The sequence below is a fragment of the Nothoprocta perdicaria genome, unplaced genomic scaffold (genome assembly GCF_003342845.1).
Source record: "Nothoprocta perdicaria isolate Ctin4 unplaced genomic scaffold, notPer1 scaffold_143, whole genome shotgun sequence".
Taxonomy (NCBI): Eukaryota; Metazoa; Chordata; class Aves; order Tinamiformes; family Tinamidae; genus Nothoprocta; species Nothoprocta perdicaria.
In genome coordinates, this window is record NW_020454572.1 from 1,743,349 (window position 1) to 1,758,051 (window position 14,703).

A 14,703-nucleotide genomic window follows, 5' to 3' on the forward strand; every position below is an offset into this window, starting at 1 on the left:
GCTCCATGTCCCACCATGCTGTGACAGCCTGGAGGCGTTTCGTATGGCGGGATGTTGACTTGAGCTTCCATGGAGACTTGATGGAGAACCTCAGGCCACACTTGCGGACCAAGTGGGGCCAAAGCAAGGCATCAGTGGAGTTAATGTCACCCCGTTTGTGGGGAGGTGGTTTCTTTCCATCCTTGTCTTGCCCAGCGCTCACCAGAGGTAGTTTGGTTGCGTTTCTGTCTAGAGCAGAGCAAGGGTGGGACAAACCCTTCTGTTTCCCAGGAGGGAGCGCCTGGGCTTACAAGTGCCATGGGATTTGCTGGAAGAGCTAAAGGAGAGAGCTTGTCCTTCCCATGAGCTCAGGGAGAAATCCTTGTGCTTTGAGCCTTATTTCCACTCTGCCCCCATTCAAAAGAKGCCAGCAGAAGAGTTTTCATGCTGAAAAATGTCATGGGAATGTGGTCCCTTCTGGGAAAAAAATACGCTGGAAAAAAAGGTTGAGAGGGAAGGGGAAGCAAAGGAAAGGAGGAAAAGGGGACCTTTCCCCTGCTTGGATTTGAAYGTGTCCTTAGGAAATGGCAGGAGATGTGGCTTGGTGCTTGATGGATTCTCGCCTTCTCCTGGCCCACTCTTTCCTTTGAACCTCATTCCTGCCTGTCCATGTTGCAGCTCCCCTTTTCCTGCAGGAGCTCTCACTGTCCCTGTGTAACTCTTGGCACTTGTAGAAACCTGTAGCAACCTGTGGAAAAGATGGGAGAGCGTCGATGCCTGCGGGTGCGGTGATGGCAGAAGCGAGCAAGGAGCAGAGCTGTCTCCTGAGCGAGTGGTGGTGGCAGYGACGTCCCCCATGGGGCCAGCCGCTAGAGCTCGGCTTTAGGAGCTTTGAAGGCTGGAGCCCAGCTCTCTGTGTCTCAGGCTGCCTGTGTCTTCCTAGTCCCTTGGGAAGACAAAAATAAATAAATAAAAAGACATTGCTTTGCCGTGGAAAAGTGTGGTTGGTGGGGTTCAAGCACCACGGATGGGGATTGCCTGGAGCCCTCTGCTCGGAACAGAAGGGTTTGTGCCTAGAGAGGGGTTCGAGAGGGAGCCAGTGCAGGAGTTGGAGGTGCTGGATGTGGTCCCTGCCGGCCGTGGCCGAGCCGCCCGCGCCGGCCGGCCGCCTGTCCCCCGTCTAACGCCTTTGTGCTGTGTCTCGTACCGCAGAGCGCCCCGTGCTGCCGAGCCCATGGCGTACACGGCGAGCCCCGCGCCCGCGGCGCCCGGCGGCGCCCACCACTGCGTCTGCAAAGTCGAGCTGTCCGTGTGCGGCCACAGCCTCCTGGACCGCGACGTCACGTCCAAATCCGACCCCTTCTGCGTCCTCTTCATGGAGGTCAATGGGAAATGGGTGGAGGTAAGTCCTGGAGTTGTCCTGTTCCAGCTCACATGATTGACCCAATGTTGACGTCTCTCAATGATGCTGGTATTTCGGTGCAGGGGGAAGCTAAGCTTGGCTCCCGTTCCCAGGCTTCCCTCCAGTGGCAGCCGGGATGGGGACGGGCTGCATGGCAATACCCTCTGCTTGTCCACACTCTGTCCACACTCTGTCATTTTACTCATTTAAGCACCCACTAAACCTAGAAGTCTATTCGCACGTGGAATAAACTCAGACTAAACATTGATTCCTAAATAGAGCCGAGCCTCAGGGTTACTCATGGCTGGAATGAGTTGGATTAACATTTCTTTCAACATCTTTTGTTCCCTTCCTTCCCCTCTGTGCCCAGGGCTCAGCCAGAGGCTGGCGCAGGAGATCTGAGCCACCAGCTCTTGTCAGGCTGCTTTGAACAGCACGGAACAGAAATCTGCGGCGTGGGCTTGTGCTTGTGAGAGCCGCAGCCAGGCTCTGCGAGGGGCTGGGGCTCAGCTTGCAAAGCTCCCCGTGGTCCTTTTTGGCATAATATCTGTCTTTTGATCAGGACAGAAGTGGTTTCGGTGTGCCCAGCTCCGTGCAATATCGCGGTGCAAACGGCGGGCCCTGGAAGCTGCGCTGAAGAACAAGCTGCTTCTCTGCAGATCAGTGTCTCTTGCCTTGCCTTTTCCCCCGTGTTGAGCAGGAGTTTCATGCTGCTCTGGAGGCTGTGTATGGTGCCAGGTGTGCGCGAGGTCTTTCAGTGCCCAGCACAAAGCGTGCAGAGATCTCYTGCAGAGGGAAGAGCTGCCCTGAAGCTGCACCTTGGAAGGTTCCCTGCATCCTGCACCTTGAATGAAGCAGCTTCATCAAGGTTAATCAGGTTCCTCCAGGAAATCAGCTGCCAAAAGTCCTTTCAGCCCCTTCAAGGGTGCATGTGTGGCCCGGGTGTGTAAACTGTGGCACATCTGCTTTTGCTCCCATCCCATTCCCCTGGGGTGGTTTCTGTGGTGAGCTGATGGATGGCATGACAGCAGGTGAGATTTAATCACCTACCTCAAAAATAGCACCTTCTGAGAGCTGTTTCTGGCATCATAAACCATATAAAAAGCTGTTCTTGAGGTCTGACTTGAAGAGCTGCTGTTTCTGTGGGACAGGATGGGCTGGAGGATGGTCTGGCAGGTCTGTCCTGCAGAATAGAGGTATTCAGGGTATTCGGGGTAGTTTGTGTTTGAATACGTGGGGCACTTTCCAAAATTATATCAGCTTTAACTTGCTCTTTTARTGACCTTATGAGCTGTCATTTACTGAAATACTCCGCTCTGGTGAGGCCACATCTGGAGACTGTGTCCAGTTCTGCACTCCCCAGTACAAGAGAGATGTGGAGCTGCTGGAGAGAGTCCAGCGCAGGGCTACGAGGATGATGAAGGGCCTGGGACATCTGCCCTGTGAGGAAAGGCTGAGGGAGCTGGGCCTGTTCAGCCTGGAGAAGAGGAGGCTGAGGGGGGACCTGATCAGCCTGTATAAATACCTCAAGGGAGGCAGTGAGGAGGAGAGGGCGGCCTCTTTTCGGTGGTGGCCAGCGACAGGGCTAGAGGGAACGGCCACAAACTGAAGCACCCAAAGTTCCACAGGAACTTAAGGAAACATTTCTTGACAGTGAGGGTGCCAGAGCCCTGGCACAGGCTGCCCAGAGAGGCTGTGGAGTCTCCTTCTTTAGAGATCTTTAAAACCCRCTTGGATGCAGCCTGTGCCACGTGCTCTGGGTGACCTGTGTGTGCAGGGGGGTTGGACTAGGTGACCTCTGGAGGTCCCTTCCAACCTTAAGGATTCTGTGATTCCATGAAATGGGAGGGGAAAGGTGGATGTTGCATGTTAGATGCACAGTGGGATGGGGATCTGCTCTGTTCCAGATGGATAGCAAGCAGGTGGCCAATCCAAGAAGCTTCTGAGCTCTTTGCACCCTTCATCTTTCCTCCTTACCAGAAATGCCGTGCGTATGAGCTTCACTGGCTGTATTTAATGCTGGGAGGTGTTGAGGAGAAACTGCCAAGGATCTTGTTACTTGCTTGGCAAAAAGGAAAGATCGTTCCTGGATTATCCTCCCTGCCAACACTGTTTTCCCTTGGATATACCAAAATATCTGGCTTTGCAGAAGTGCCAGTGTGTGTTCTTGCTTCCAGCCCTCTGCTTCGATGGGATGAAGCTGCTTGCTAAGCTCATGGAGTGTGAGCGAATTTACCCTTAGTGACTGTCGGAATTATTTAATAGCGTAAGTAAAATGCTGGCTTGATCCCAAGGATTTGCTTCCCAGAATACTCGCCCTCCAGATCCTCCTCCTGCTGGGAAAGTCCTGCTCCCGCTAGGAGAAGGGCCAGGGYGGCCCCAGCCACTGCGAGCTGCTCCTGGGGCCACGTGTCTACCTGCTGTCATCGCTGCAGTTCACCCGGAGCTGCCCACAYGGCCTTTGATCAACCTCACCTTGGTTATCACCTGGATTATCACCCYGGCAAGACGTGTCACTTGGGTGATCCTTCCTTGTAGGTGCCAGCCTCTCAGGTGTCATATCGTCCCCGGGAAGCACCTCCTGTCCCTGGGGGCAGGAGGGAGCAGGGAGGCTCTGCCGTCCCTCTGATGTGATGGACACAGGCATTGGTTTGAAGGCCAGCCAGGGCAGGACAGCACAACACGAGCGTGGGAAGGGCGTTACAGCAGCTAAGCAGGACAAAGCRCCATCCCAGTGCTGGGAAGTGAGGTTGGTGTTTTGGGTGGTGCCGGGACTAGCTGGGGAGCCACGGCACCGCTGAATGGTGGGTGTCCCTGGAGGTGTCTGGTCGCTGGCCCCCGGCTGTCAAGCAGGTAGGTCCGGGAAGTCGTCCCGCTGCCCGGCCGGGGTGCTGCTGACCCAGCGCCCGGCTGGCGCTGACGAGCTCGCCAGGCGTGGCAGGCGGCAGCTCTTGGAGCTGATTGGAATTCTCGAGAATTTCTCGTTCGCTGTCAGCAGCGTCTCAGTCCAGCAGGTTTGATTCCACTGTTGCTTTTACGATACAGACATGTTGGTTTCTTCCCCCCCCTCTTTTTCCCTACTATTTTTARCTGCCTTTTAATTGGCAAAATGAGTACTGGAAGTTGGTCTCGAATGGCAGGTTGCTGCATGCTCCGCTTGCGGTTTCAGCGGAGGTCAGCGTTGTGCAAAACTGACGGGCGGCTTCGCTGCCGCGTGTGGGGCTGCCTCTGGCTGGAAAAGGGGGCCCTCCGGCTGGAAAAGGGGGCCCTCCGGCTGGAAAAGGGGGCCCTCCGGTGCTTCTGTGTGCAGAACGCTCTGGCTCTGAGCGTGGCTGCCCGAGATATGTCCAGCTGCTGGTATCGCTAGGGTGAGAAATCGCCTCGTACCTGCACACGCCGTGGCCGTGATGGGTGGTTAGGGCAGCTGGRCTGGCTGCAGGGGCATCCTCAAGACCTGCTGTCCATAGCTCAGACCCCCTTGGCTTAGAGCCAGCCTAGGGGTTCTTGTGTTGCCCTGCTGGGATTCTCGGTCATGCCAACAGGCCTGTTGTCGTGGCATCGCTGCATCCCCGGGATGGTCACTGGGACCTCACCCATGAGGCTCGGTTAACCTCCCTGGGTCACTCTCGGTGCTGCCGTGAAGGTCCTGGGAGCAGAACATATCCTCAAACTCAAATGTGGGCTCTCTTCATGCAAAGTCTCCTTATCAGACAGATTTATGTAGCACAGGTGAAAGCGGAGGCTTGTCCCACTTGATGCAAATGGCCTAAAATGAGTCCGTCTTGTGTCTGCAATTGGTGGGGTGGTGGCTTTGAAAACACAGCTAAATGCAAGAGATGGGTCAGGGCAGGCAATAACAGGATGAACTCATCCCATTGCATTTGCCGAGAAGCCCTGACACTCTCTGTGTCCCCGCAGGACTGGTTAGTGATGGATAAGCCACAGATACCAGTTCTCCTTTAGGACACGTGTTCTTGTCTGAGCAATGAGACCCAGCAGTGCTGGGGCTGGCTTGGAGGCTGCACCGCCTGGTGATGCTGACAAGAAAGGATTCTGCTTGCTGCTTTTTTTTTTTCCCTCCAGCTGYCAGATTTGTTCCCAAATACAATTATTTTGTCTCACTAGGCTTAGTAGGAACTAAAAGGGCTTCTGTGAATCAGCCTGGAGGGGGGAAGGGAAAGAAGAGAAAACACAAGCCAAGGAGTGACATAAAAACAGGTAACGTATTAATTTTCTGCCCGATGACATCATGTTGCAGGAGCCATGGAAGACCTGGCCCACGATGCAGGGAGCAGGGACACTTATGACTCAGCTGTCATTTCTTTTGAACCCTTCGTGAATCATCTTTCCAGCCCTGCGCATGGGGCATGGTGCGACATCGCGGCTCGCTCATGCTCTTGAGGGCCTCATGGTTTTCTAGGCACAGCTTGGTCTGAGCTGAGTATTTAAGCTGAGTCAGTTGCCAGCCTTTTGACTGGAGTTTCCTGAACTTGAACTTCCTGGGTGTCTGTGGAGGAAGGGCAAGGGAGGAAGGAGGAGCAGCATAGCATCTCTGCTCTTAAATCATGTCCTTTCAGCACTTTCCCACAGCTAGAAGTGCCTTCCTTCCCCTGCTCCTCACTCTTGCATTTTTCCAGGTCTATGAACCAAGGCCTTGTTCCTTCTAAGTAGGTCTCTTGGCTACTTTTTCAGCTCAAGATTTTCTTTGCACTTGTGACAGCATCTTCCGTGTGCCGGGGCTGCTTAAGCTTCCCTAGCAAAACTGGGGCAGGAGAGCTCTGGGGCTACAGCCCTTCAACCGGAGATCTGCCWGTTGAGATGCTTTCCTGATTGTTTGGTAGAACTAAGGCTCTTGACTGAGCAGAAATCTTTAGCCTGGTTGTCTCTCAAAAACACTTTTGCTTTTCTGCTCTTGACTTTCAAAGGCAATTCTGTACTTTACAGGGTAAGCAACGGTATAAATGTTCAGAGGGAAGGAAGGAGCTGGTGGCGTGTTGTCTCGTGGTGGATGGGGCGTGAAGTCGTTAGATGGTCGTTGGGGGATGAGAAGAAGAGGAGCTATATGAAGCATGCTGGGCATCTGGAAGCCCTGCAGTTTAGGGCTGGCAGCGGGCGGGTGTTTAAATGCTTTCGCGGCTGGGTTTTGGAGGAAGCCCCTTGCTCTGCATTAACCCCAAAMACCCTCTCAGGGTTTCACTTCCCCTGCAGGCCTCGTGCTCTGTGGTAGCTCCAAACACCCTTGCTGGGTTTTCCTTCCCCTCCGGGCGCTGTTGGAGGTGTGCCCCAGCTGTTGGACAACAYGGGCACCGTTCCTGGTGGTGAAGGCCATTCTTCCCTTGAGCATTAGTATCCATTGAAAGCACAAYAGAGCTCGTTCCTGCCAGCTGAGGTAAAACACTTGAGTTGGAGGCACTGAGACCTGGGACAGCAAGTGGCTCCTCCTGTTTCTCTCTGCTCTCCTGCGTGTCTGGCGTGGCAGAACAGAGTACGTGGTTCGTAAAGCTTGGCCAGGCTCCTGTGGCTCTTTAGAGGATGCTGGACCCTCAGCACGTGAGATGAGCTTCTCGTACGTGAGATGAGCTTCTCGTACTCCCACGGGGCAGACATCCGAGACCCCCTTTTAAGGCCACCCTCGCAGAGAGACCGGAGCGTTTGTGTGTTCACTTGCTCGGCCGTGGTACCACAGTGGTGTCTTCTCTGCCCTCCCAGCCTGGGGGCCTTTTTCAGCCTCTGCAAACCCAGCTTTCACCTTCTGGATTGATGAAGCACTGCCTGTGTGGAGGTAAGGGTGTGGGGCATCTGTGCTATGCAGGTGCTCCTGAAGATCTGGCTTTTCTTTCCCTTGGGTACTCAAAGAAATCCCTATTTGTTTCAGTTTCGTTATTTAGCAGTCTGGTTTTGTGGTTGTGCTGCTGCAGGCAGGAAGAGCCGCAGAGCCCTGGCTCGTTGCATCCTTGGCCTCAGTCTTGAACGAGCCGCAAGGGAAGCGCCCTGCGAGAACGGGGTGTCCCAGCACCCTCCACAACAGCCCTCTGCTTGTCATAGTCCTGGCCACAGAGGRATGTGGGAGAGGGGCTGGTCAGGCTTGGGATCGTTCAGGGAATGCGGGAGGAGCTGAAATCCATCTCTGTGCTGCCTGCTGCTGCAGAGAAGTTGTTTCTGAGGCTGCTTACATAGTGTGAGCGTCTGTTACTTCTCTCTGAGCAGAAAGTCCTTCAGCAAAGGGAGATGGTAAGGAAGGATCAATCTGCATGGAGCTGGCCAACCCTTCCCATGGTCGAGTTTCCAAGTTGTGAAGGAGGATGGTGCTCATGGACTGGGTGCTGGTGTTGAGGGCTGTGGGGGGGACGTTGAGCACCTTCCCACAGGTGCCCAGGCGGGAGCCAACCTTCTGGCTCGGAGGAACCTTCATGAGGTATCTCATGGGAGGGAAAAGGTCCTGCTGTCGGTGCTCTGCTTTCAGGGTGCTGGTTCCCAAGATGTCTCCGCTGCAAATGCTGTATCCCAATGGAAAGGCTTATGGGAGGGTGAATCCAAAGGAGCTTGTCCTCTAAAACACAAAGGGCTGTGGGCAATGAGAAGCTCCCCATGGCTTTGGTGGCAGTCAGACCCACAGAGCCTTGTAGTGGGAAGAAGCTGGCTGAGAAGAAAGCAGTGCGGAGCAACGGGGGAGCAGCAGGCGAGCTGCCGGCYCTTGCCGGCTCCTGGGCTGCGGTCCCGGAGGCGCAGCGGGCTCCGCGTGCCGCCCTGCTGCTCTCCAGTGCTCCTTGCAGGCGACCGCTCGGGGCCGACGGCGCTCGCGGCCCGGCGGAGCCTCGGAGCAGCGTCCGTTTCCAGCGCCTGCAGCAAGCAAGCACCTCCACGCCGGGGCCTGGTGGCACCTGGAGCACTTTGGCCTGCCCAGGGGTATTGTCCGTGGGCAGGAACTGCTGCGTTCGGGAGCTTAGTGCCACCAGCCCCAGAGGCCGCCTCCCGGTGCCCGTGAAAAGCTTGTTTCGGATAAAGTCACGCCGACATGCGGGGCCTGTTTGTTTTAGTTGCTCCCGTAACTCCCGTTGCTCCTGGAATAATAGAAGGAAATGGGAAAGAAAGGCTGGTGGTGCCACCTCACCTGCCAGCTTTGCCAGGGCAGAAGTGGTCCCTGGTGGCCCTGGTTTTGCAGCTCTTCGTCAAGCCAAAGAAACTGAGGGGCTCCAACCTGTCTGATGCTTTCACGGGTTCTTCCACAGTCTCATCCATCTTGTAGGAAACCCATTATAAAAGTGGGCTGAGAACTATCTTTTTTTATTGTTAAACTATCCAATATTTGTAGCTGTCCCTTCTTACAAAATTCATTTCATTTGCTTGCCTGAAGTTTATGATTTATCCTTGCAAGCATTTTTAAACGGTTATTACACTGTCCACTTCATTTCTTCCTCTTCAGCAGTCGTTTAGTGAAGCTCTGTGTCCTTCCTCATTGAGGGCCTTTTCTCAGCTCCCTGAGGGTGTTTTGTATGTGGTCCTCTAAACGTGTCCTTTCCCAGCACTTCAGGAATGCAGGGTGGCCTGGTGGGGAAAATGGGTCTTGAAATGACACTTTGGACCCTCCTTGGCCACGTTTTGAAGGACTTTGTGTGACTAGACCACCTTTTCTTTTCCTGCTTCATTTTTGCAGTCAGGGCAATACCTGAGTTTTCCCTTCTCCGTGTATGTCTGCCTGCGATTGGAAGGCAGGTGCTGAGGTCGTCTTGGGCTTCTGGCAATGGAGGGAGCAAACGGAGGGAGCATCCCCTGCCCTCCGGCGTGGCGGTCCCGGGGATTGTTGGCTCAGCTGTGGGATCTCGTGTCCACCTGTGCCACGCTGCGCTGTGAACTCGCACTTGCACTGGCTGCCTGCCGTACTTGCTGTGCTCTTCTCGCTGTTATCTCTCTCCAGTGCTGTGGGTGGAGATCCCAGGCAGGTCTTGCTCATCCTTGCCCTCCAGCCATGGCCCCCCTTCCCCTCCCACTAGCTTTGTGATTCTCCCAGTTGGCACCTCCCCATTTCACCTCCTTGTACTCTTTCTTCTGCACCAAACGCCTTTTAGATCCCATGAGGTGCAGGTTTTCCTTCAGCTTTGTGGGCCTGAGCCCTTGACACCAAGGTTGTTGGTGGGCCTTGGTCACCTGCCCAGTGTATGGGCTCAGCGTAAGGGCTAACTGGCCAAGGAGCTGCCTCCCCACGGCCACTGGCCCTTTGAAGCTCCTACTGTGGAGCTTTCCCAATGCTAACGTGAGTTTTTATTGGCTCTTGGGAATTGGGTTGCTTCTCTGAGGATGGATCCGAGGTGCTGCAGGTCATGGCTGTGCTGATCAGACTGTGTCCCTGCCAGAGAGGCCGGGCTSGGCACTGTCTGTGTCTCCTGGGAGATTGTTGGATTGAGGAAGGTCCTGGGCTGGCCTGGCTGGTTCTGGATGGTGCAGTGCTAGTGTGAGCAGGTGGGTGTTAGAGGGTTTGGAGAAGCGATAACGCTCCCGTCTGCTTTTCTCCCACATCCTCCTCTGAARGCAGGTCCTGCCTCTGGGAACATCCATTTGGAGAAAGGTGCCAAGYGTTTCCCATGTTAACGTGAAGCCCGTCTGTCCAGCTGTGGCTCATGGGCTGGAGCTTGTGGCACATCTGGGCTGGCGTTGTGTTAGTTCACCCCTCCTCTTCCCAAAATATCAGAGAAGAGGAGCAACATGCAGCGAARAGTTAGCACCAGCCCTCCAAACAGCATGTCTGGGCTGACAAAAGCTCTCCTTGCCTAGCACAGTAGTGTCCAAACTGCAAATTTTATGGCAGTATCGACACAAGAGTGAGTATTCTGCACACAAAACTTTGCAGTCTGGAGCGTTCTGTCCCCCAGATGGAAGGGACATCTCATTTCAGAGATGAGACTGCAGGGAAAAGCTCAGGCGATTTTCAGTCACTAGCTAGAAATGGGTTGTGTTGCATCTCCAAGATCTAGGATGCTGTGGTAGATACCTCGGAGATTTGGGAGATTCAAATTCAGTGCTGTCACAAGTCTCTCCTGGACACCTCACTTAATGTCATCTCTGTGTTCTGGTCCTGCTTGTATGAAGGAGGTTATAAACACAGAGATGCCCTCTCTGGTTGAGGGGCTTCCTGAGCTATTTTGGGTGACAAAGCCTATTAAAGTATTGTCTTCTGCTCTTTCCAGACTCTTGTATCTCCTAATGCTCATCTAAATAACAAATAAATAAATACGTAAATAAATAAATAAGGACTGTGGTGGTGGGTATTTTTTTTTCGGTTAGTGTGTTTGGTTATGGTGGCCCAAGAAAGCAAAAAAACATGTAGATGTTTTATTTTGAGGTTCTAGTGGGAAATGTTAGAGAGTTTTTATTATTATTATTATTATTATTATTATTATTATTATTATTATTATTATTATTATTTCTTTTGCTTGTCCTTCTTGTTAGCTGCAGAGCTCGGGAGAAACACAGGCTTGCTGTAGAAAGCAAGCTCTTTGTGTCTGTCTGGCTTGAGGATCAGAGAAGCTTTCTGGTAAGGAAGTTCCAGGCAGTGTCATGCCTTGTGTTGGACCTCTGCTCTTGAGGTGATTCATCCTGATTCACCTTGAGAAGAAATGAAGAGCAAAATCTGCTACAGACCTCTAAGTTCTTGAGTGGGGCTGGCTGTGGGGAACGAGCTGAACCAGTGGTACAGATGCAGTCCAAATGGCTTGGACTGGAGGAGACTGGTTTGGAACCGAGGAGGTGGTTGAGAACATCAGCTTGGGGAGTCCTTTTGATATCCCAGGAGAAGAGATGTCAGAAACAAATGCAAAGACTGGCTTCAAGAAGCTCTGAATCCACCTACGTGCTATGAAGTTAGGGTGTAGATGTCTGAATATTTGTGCCTCTTTTTCTCCTTGCAGCTCGACAGGACAGAAACAGCTGTGAATAACCTCAACCCAGCTTTCTCGAAGAAGTTCGTCATTGACTATCACTTTGAAGAAGTGCAGAAGCTCAAGTTTGCCCTCTTTGACCAGGACAAATCGAGCATGCAGCTGTATGAGCATGACTTCCTGGGTGAATTCTCCTGCACGCTGGGCATGGTGAGTCTGGGACATCCTGACCCCATGCAGCTCACTGCCCTCCAGCAGCAGGACCCCAAATAATATCAGGCTTGGGGAAGTGGGTGGGTGGGTTAGACCTGTTGCTGTGAACTGCGTTTAAGTTGCTGGGTCCTTTCTGGACAAAGCTGCTTTCAAAAAGCTGGTCACACTCAGGCTGTTCCCTGTTAGAACTGGAGTTCTCATCTGAATTTAGAAGTCTCCTTGCTCTTTGCCCAAGTCTGGACTATTTATACAGGCTCCTGCTATTGCCCGCAGAGGCAGTTATAAGCCCTGGAGAACACAGAGTGGGGTGATGCCCCCACTTATCCTGCACACTTAGCTTGGGAGCCATTTGAGGTACTTGTTTTGCTGTGGCTCCAGTGACTAGCTTGGATTGGGACTTGGGAAACTTCCGGATGCTTCAAGTTAGGATGCAGTCCTAACAATTCAGTCTGCAGCTCTTTCTCAGTTGTCTGTCTGAATGTAATACAAATGTAATTCTTTTTTTTTTTTTTTCTTCCAAAAGTTTTTGTAATAAAAATGGTTGTTCTTTCTTGTTAAGAAGGCACTGAAAACAGACCTTGCTTTGCCCATATGTGGAATAATCTTATGCTTGTGCAACAAATYGTGTCTCCTAACATGTTAGCGCAGGAATGTGTTTTCTGTTCTTGCAGGAAAGATTTTGGGATGCATGCGATTTATAAGCTTTTTGGAAGGTATCTGTTTTGCGAGAGCCCAGACCCTCCTAGGATTTGACAGCCAAATTCTCCAAACTTCTCTCTTTTGAACGTGCTCTGACTCAGAGGCAGGAAATGAGTGGGATTTTTCCATTCTTCTTGAGCATCCAGCTGCCCAGGGCTTCTGTGGTACCTGGCATGAGCTTGGAGCCTGGGAGAAGTCTCTCTTTTGTGCTCAGTGCTGGGAACCAGGAGGAAGCGGATGATATAATAGGTGGATTGGGGGACAGGCAGCTCTAGGAGTTTGGAAAGGATCAGGAATGTGGTCATGTTATTGCCCAGACTGCAACGTGGCTCTRCATCAGCCAAAGGGGGCTCGGTACCCTTCCCATTGCCAGCTGTGTTCAGGCACTCGAGACCTTGGCTTGTCAGAAGAGYGTTTGTAGCTACCAAACATGAGATGTCACGTCTCTCGGGGCTGGGTTTGGGGGTGCCCTGTAAAGCCACAAGCGAGTGCCCGTCTTGGAGTGCGCGGTGCCTCTGGCACGGCGTGGGGAGAGCGGGCTCGGGGCGCTCCAGCTGGGCAATCCGGGGGGGGATTTGGCCGGCTTTGCTGACGACATGAGCCTCTCTCTGGTCTCGCATTCCTCAGCTGCCGCCGGGGAACTGTGAGCCTCTTTGAGGAGCTCTTCCTCGGCTGTTTAGATTGCTCTGAACTCTTGTAACTCCTGCAGACTCGTGCAACTCATGTTCACCCTGCAAAAGAGCGCTTTCACGTGCACCCCCTTGGGAAATTGTGCTTTGCTTCCCGTAAGTCCATGCCAGCAGTGCGTGAGCTTCTTGCTGACATCTAACCCATGACAGATGCCTGCGTGAAATGGGACCATCACTTCTTCTTGCCCCTTTTTCTCTAGTCATAATGAAAGATTGCAGCCTCTAAGATTTCAGAGTATTTCCTCATGCCGTACCTTGGAGGTTAGAACTGGAGTTGAGCCATTCCTGGAGGTTTTCAGCCTGAAACTTTCCTCTTGTCTCCCTGTGGAGAGCACAGCCTCCTGGTGTGCTGCAAGGCCCTGGTTGCAGCGCAGCTGGATCGTGGCAGGAGCGGGAGCTGTGTGCTGGGGTGACTGATGAGGAGAGGTGTGAAACGGGGAGGGCTCCGGGGTTCAGCCAGGCTGCCGCGGGTTTTCTGGCTGCGCTTTGAGCTCCGTTTTTGTCTTCTGAGATGTTTTCRTAATCCTGCCCGGTTTTGAGGCACGAGCAGATACTGGAGGGGAAAGAAAGGAGAGTTGGATAGACATAATGTAGCTCCAAGGAACCACAAAATGAGCTTSTGGCTTTTCAGTTCTGAGCTCTGTCAGATTAGCCAGATGATTCCATTGCAGCTAAGCACTCCATGGTGAGATTCCAAAGGGTGGCTGCATCTTTCTGGGATCTGTGATAATCTCCTTGTTTGGCTACAGAGGTTTCCCCACCCTGCAGGCAACGTTGCACGTGTAGCTCATGTCATTTGATGGCTCCTATGCTGTCCTGGAGGAAAAACTCCAGGACGCAACCCGATCAAAGATGTGCCACAACGATAAGGAGCTTTACCTTGCAATTGCAAAAAGAGAGAGAAAAGCCTTGCTGGGGAGGAATGGGAAGGACAACAGGGTCTTGGCTGTTGGGAAGAACATTAACGGGGTCTTGGCTGTGTCGGAGGGCGCTGTGCCAAGTCCTGGGGCTCGTTCTCGTGACGCACAAAGAGTTTGGTTCAGGTACTGGGGATGATGGTGGTGATGGGAGTGCTACCCAGGTCTGTTTTGAATGCCATGTGTGTCTTCTGCTGCCGGGAACGCTTCATCAGCACCAGCTAACGTGAGCAATGCTCACTTGCTGATGACTCTGCTCTCAGTCGCTTGTATAATGGTGACTTTGTTCTCTTTGGCTCCTCCAGATCGTCTCCAGCAAGAAAATAACAAGAACTCTCCTTCTGGGGAACGGCAAGCCAGCTGGGAAAGGGATGATAACGGTATGGTTACTCATTTATGTTGCATATTGAGTGGGTAAATACAGATAATAAACCAGGAGGGAAGCAGGAGACTTGCATGGGACCCAGGAACCAGGGTTTTTGGCTTGTCTGCACCTTCAGATCCTCCCATTTGCCTCAGATCTGTTGGAGAAGGAGGTATTTGGGACAGGGAGCATCTTTCCTGCTCTACTTTGGGTGTTCAGCACCAGGAGCCCTGCATCTTGATATCTATCTCTTGTGCATTAAATAAGAAAACCTACATTTGGAGAAGGACAAAGTAAACATATGTTGTTGTTGCTTGTGATCTTGTGATACAGCGTGTCTGCTCGCTGAGCAGATGGAGGTAAAAGGGCTGGTTACGGCACTGATAATCAGCGGCTGTGTTTGTAGTAAGAGGATGGGAGTTGTGTGGTGGCAACAGGTCTCTTAGCAACAGCCTCTGCTCCTCGTGCAGACCCCTTCAGGCAGTGGCATCCCTGCTGCTGATCTCTTTGGGGATGTCTTTAAAGACACTAAATTTAGGCCTGTTTCCCCCATCTCTCGGATATCTCT

The 14,703-nt window shown here is 52.7% G+C and overlaps 1 protein-coding gene across 1 annotated transcript in view; it reads left to right on the forward strand.

Moving 5' to 3' along the window:
• Window positions 1-1,213: 1,213 nt before the first annotated feature.
• CPNE2 (copine 2) overlaps window positions 1,214-14,703 on the forward strand; it is a 43,550-nt gene continuing 30,060 nt past the window's right edge. Inside the window, exons 1-3 of the mRNA XM_026034372.1 lie at window positions 1,214-1,381; window positions 11,284-11,463; window positions 14,077-14,151. Of these exons, the coding sequence (XP_025890157.1) occupies window positions 1,214-1,381; window positions 11,284-11,463; window positions 14,077-14,151 (423 nt within the window). The remainder of the gene's footprint in view (window positions 1,382-11,283; window positions 11,464-14,076; window positions 14,152-14,703) is intronic.